At 48.7% G+C, this 5,172-nt stretch overlaps 1 protein-coding gene across 1 annotated transcript; it reads right to left on the reverse strand.

The window, feature by feature from the left end:
- Positions 1 to 239: 239 nt before the first annotated feature.
- Positions 240 to 3,747, reverse strand: LOC125537218 (uncharacterized). The gene is made up of 3 exons (XM_048700525.2): positions 1,225 to 3,747; positions 1,046 to 1,147; positions 240 to 631 (listed from the first exon to the last, which is right to left on the reverse strand). The coding sequence occupies exon 1, from the start codon at positions 3,601 to 3,603 to the stop codon at positions 1,372 to 1,374; it is 2,232 nt and encodes a 743-aa protein (XP_048556482.1). The 5' UTR covers positions 3,604 to 3,747; the 3' UTR covers positions 240 to 631; positions 1,046 to 1,147; positions 1,225 to 1,371.
- Positions 3,748 to 5,172: the final 1,425 nt, after the last annotated feature.

The raw sequence follows: 5,172 nt of genomic DNA on the forward strand, positions 1-5,172 counted from the left end.
TTTTGTTATACAGTTTTGCTAAAGCACATCTAGATGTGCTCTAAGTATTGCACATCTAAGTCCTATGTCATTGATTTTACGCTAAGATTTGTGCAAGCATTTTTCTTTCGTCTTTTTTCTTTTTCTTTCTAGCTTGATTGAGTCACTTAGATGTGCAATAACTAGAGCACATCTAGATGTGCCCTAGTGTTATATCACCAATGTGACTGTGGTTATGTGACAGACGATGGACACCAAAGTCAGTGCCCAGTTAAGCAGGGCTGGATCCTATCATCAACACTGGTGAAGGAATCGAGTGTGAAAACAAAGAACTACATCTGCCTTTTGATTTCATGGGTAGAACAAAGAGATCAAATGAGTTCTCAATGTTATCTTCCAAAGAGTTATTCATGAATGCCAACAGAGGTTACTCCTTCCTTTCCACCCTATAATGGATGCAATCGTGCATACTTATTGTCTTGGCTTCTCCTATCTCTTTCCAGGTCCATCTTTCCATCACGGCAGCATCAGCAGAAATTGCTTACCAATTGAGTGAAGCCCTGCACACTCCCCTACCAGATTTATCCACTCACTGCTTGCCTGATCACTGTCCTTGTTGCTTGACAATTGATGAAGATAGAAACCGTTTCTCCTGCAAGGCGGACAGCTTAAAATAAACAAGACAGTTGTGTACTGTAACCCACTTGTTCTTTTTGAGAACGTGGAACTCTCTTACACTGAAGAAGTAAAACAAAGGACAAGCAAAGTAACTCTGTTTTGTCGATAATTACTACTGAACATCCATCCATTACAAGGAGGTGCCCCCTCGCATAAGAATTCTGAACGGCAGTCAGATGCAGGATATGAGCAACCTAATCAACTGGCACATCTAAAAAACTCCTAGGAGTGACTATTGTTTTGCTGGGATCAAATTACAATGATTTGATAGATCATCAACTCTGTAAGATGGTGTCAATATCAATATAGTAATAGCAACAAAGAATGCTCGAGGCAATACAAAAATGTGAAGCAGTAGGTTCACAAACATGACATTTATGTCTCTTACCTTGCAAAAGTGCATAAACACCTCAGTGCGCATCCCGCATATATACCTCCACAGCTTACAAGGGAATATCAAGGTGGCCGTAGAAAGGATACTATCATCATTCTACACAAAATAAAAGAAATTGTTGAGCTATATAGCGGCCATGATCCATGTCACCCTTAGAAGAAGTGATTATATACCTCAATTGCTAGTTTAGGATGGCATAGAGGATAGTGCTTTTCGTGAGTCTGTTTTCGTCTCACATATTGTCAATTCTGAAAAACTAGGATACCGCTGCTATCACATCCCAAAATCACGTTCTGATGCGTATGCTCCTTTGCAAAGTCTTAGTTTGTGCCAGCTTTAGATTTTACATGACTGGCTTCCACCAGTTCATCACAAAGTGTAATGGTCGACTCCAAATTATCCTCATTAAAACTGATGTCAATATAAAAACTGTAAACATCTGGTTCAGCTATCAAACCCTCCTTTCGCATCTCGTCAAATAACCCTCTTGCCTCAGAAAATTTCTTCTTTTTATTCAGCAATCTTATAAGAGCACTATAAGAGCTTGTTGTGAGTCTAAATCCCTTCTCTATCATTTCATGATGGAAATACAGTGCCTCTTTCATATTTCTTGCCTTACTGTGCCCCTTGATCAATATATTGTATGTGTTCTCATTTGGAGCCACCTCCTGAGAATGCATCCCCTTGTAAATCTCAGTGGTAGATTTCATGTTCTTGTCAATGCAGTACTGCTTCATAAGAGAATTATACGTTACAACATTTGGGCGGACGTTCTTCTCCAGCATCCACTCGAGCAGCTTTCTTCCTCCTTCTACCCTACCTGACATGCAAAAACCATTCATTAGAACATTGTAAGTCGCAACACTAGGCTTAATTCCTTTATCTAACATTTCCTGTAACATGCTGTGAGCCCTGTCAAACTCTCCTGACTTGCAGAGTGTATCTATAAGAGTTGTATATGTATAAACATCTGGTCTAAGTCCGGCTGCTTCCATCTCTGTCATGATCCTCATGGCCTGCTCCAGATTGCCAAACTTGCACAGGCCATTGATCAGGGAGTTGTATGTGTAAACATTCAGCTCTAACCCCTTGTTGCACATCTCATGCAATAGCTCATTAGCAGCACGCACATCCCCCTGCTTGCACAGTCCATCAGACAGAGCCGTGTATGTCACCACATTTGGTGCCACTCTTCTCCGTACCATTTCATTGTGAACTCGGAAGGCTTCCACCATGTTCCCTCTTTTGCAGTACCCATCAATGAGTGCCGTATATGTGACCACATCAACATCCAATCCCTTGTCCACCATCTCCTGAAGTACTCTGTCTGCCTCTTTCAACTCCCCAGCCCGACAAAGACCATTGATAAGCGCGGTATATGTCACCCCATCAGCGGCCAACCCTCTCTTCTGCATCTCTTCGAACAACCTTCTTGCAGCTGCCAAATCACCCTTGCTACAAAATCCACTCATTATAGTTGTAAACACCACTGCATCCAACACCACCCCATGCATCGTCATGTCCTCTACCACCCTCAAAGCATCTGAAACCTGCCCTTTATTGCACAGCAATGCAATCACACTTGTATACACTGTCGCATTTGACTCCAGCCCCTTTGCTGCCATTTCATCCAACAGCTTCACCGCATTCTCCAGCTCACCACAATCGCAGTAGCCATGGACCATAGTGCCGTACGTCACAACATCTGGCGGTGACGACATTTCATCAAAATGTTGGCGTGCATCCTTGAGCCGGCCTGCACTAAGGAGCGCCTTGAGGAGTATATTGTGGGAGCAGACGTTCTTGTCGGGGAGTTCTCGGAACAAGGCAATTGCTTCATCAAGGGGAAGGCGGGAGAGCACAGCATTACAGGATTCTGGGGATGGGGATAGGCCGTACTGGCGGAGCCGGCGGAGCAGCTGGGCGGAGGGGAGGCACAGGAGGAGGAGGTCGAAGGAGGCGGGGTCCGACGAGAAGGCCTTGTATGTGAAGATGAACTGCTCGACGAAATGCCGATGAGGAGATGGGAAACGAAGAGCTCGTACAAGGATAGCACGCGCAGTTCCGGGTTCGCGCACGGCGAGATGGGCGGCAATGGCGAAGCATTGGATGAGTTGGGGATGGGGGTGAGGTCGGGAGGGGAAGAGCAGGAGGAGCGGGACCAGGAGGCTGGTGAGGTTGGGGTGGGAGGCGAGCAGGGGGAGTGCGAGGAGCAGGTGCAGCGGGCGGAGGAGGGGAATGAAGGGGAGATGAGGGAGGGAGCCTGGGCTGGGCGAAGCGAGGAGCGCGGCGGCGAGACGGCGCGCGAGGGCATCGTCGGCCGGCGAGTCGGGGCGGGGCGGAGAGTAGTCCGGGAACGGTCGGGGCGCAGCGGTGGTAGTAAGCGAACTGTCCGTAACCTGCGGTGTGCGCAGCCGCTGCCGGTGTGGGGAGGAGGTGGAGGTGGTAGCGCTATAAGGGCGGGCGGGGCCGACGTGCGGGAGGATGGTTCGCCAGGGGGGTAACCAGGAGGAGCGCTGCGCTGCTGCGGCGGCGGTGCGGCGGAGGAGCATCCGGCGGCGGATCCAGGAAGGGGAGACCGCCCTGTCGGCGGCGGCGGCGGTGGAAGATGGGCGGATGGGAAAGCACAGGATGTTTGCGGCTTGCGGGAGCTCGACCGCGAGGTACACGAAACTGCAATGCGCGAGAGGCCTCAAAAGCTGGTCAGCCGGATCGAAATCCTGTGGCTCCCGTAGTATCACGTTACTACATTTTCATGGATGAAACGGCTAAAATATTATTTTCACAAATCACGTGACACATGTGGTAAGCAATTCAAACTATTTTAAGCAAAGATCATTTTCACATAACAAACAAAATTCTTGAATAAAAAAGAAAGAGAAAACCTGTTTTATAGAGGGGAGGGGGGAGAGAAACCAGATGATAGTTAGAATTGCTTAACACAAGGCTATTTTCTCTTATTTCAAAGAGATAGTTAGAGCATCTCCAACGGATGATGCAAAACAAGGCAAGCATCCAAAAAAAATTGATTCATTTGAATCAAAAACACAATTTTAGCAGATGACAGATGATGTAACTGTAAGTGGTGTTACAAAAAATAAACGTTGTTAGAGCATCAAGAAATATCCACATGGCGAAGTGGCGAAAGGAAAGATGGTGATTCAGGAGTAGCTGCAGGCAGGTAAAGAAAAACCTCACATTCTTTCATGGCAGAAGCAGCAGAAACGCCTTGGGCGAAATCTCCACCGTGCTAGACGAAGTTAAACATTGAAGGGTCATTTGTGATGGGTGAATGTGTGAAAAGCGCACGCATGGTACTGAGAGACGACACATGAGCAGACCATGTCAGATGGACCGACACGGGACGGTCTGGCCTAAATGGGCCAGGCATGGCATGGCCCACCCAGGCACGCCTAATACGCAGGCTGGGTCGGACCGAACTCGTGCCTCGCTCCCTGGCCAGGCACGGCACAACAAGAAAACGGGTCATCCCGCCGGCACTTTAGCCTACCGGGTTGCTTGATTTTGGGCTATTTTGACATGTGTAAGCTGTTTTGAGAGGCTAATATGTTAAAAAAAAATCTATAAAGGGTGGTGCCATGCCAGCACGCGTGCCCAACCTCGCAGCCCAGGGCACGCCCCTAGGCTGGCCACATGCCCCCTCCCCCCTCCCCCCTTCCCTAGTTATAGACATGTCGATCTAGGCCCACCATAGGTGGGACACGCGAGCTATCAGGCCAGCATGCTACGACCGCCAATTTGGTCACCTTTGCACAGGAGCAATCATTTTCTTAACGTGTTGGTTCCTTTGATATGCTGATCCTCCGCTTCAGGCCGAAATCTTTAGGTGCCTTGTAGAGAATTGTCGGCGTTCTGGGAACGGGGGTCCCCAGACCTACCTACCTGCGGCCCACGGCGTGGCTGAGCCAGCAGGCCGTACGGCCCATCTTCACCAACAAGGCACCCAAGACCCTCGCGAGGGTCCAAGCCTCGTGAGGCGGACGATGCAAGACCTCCTCTGGAGTGGCCTAGTTAGGCAGACTTACGAGGAGCGGAGATATCAAGGCGGGGCGAACCTCACGAGACTCTCGTGACGTAAGCCATGACGATTGACATCAGGC

The sequence above is a fragment of the Triticum urartu genome, chromosome 2A (assembly GCF_056163025.1).
Source record: "Triticum urartu cultivar PI428250 chromosome 2A, HENAU_Tu73, whole genome shotgun sequence".
Classification (NCBI taxonomy): Eukaryota; Viridiplantae; Streptophyta; class Magnoliopsida; order Poales; family Poaceae; genus Triticum; species Triticum urartu.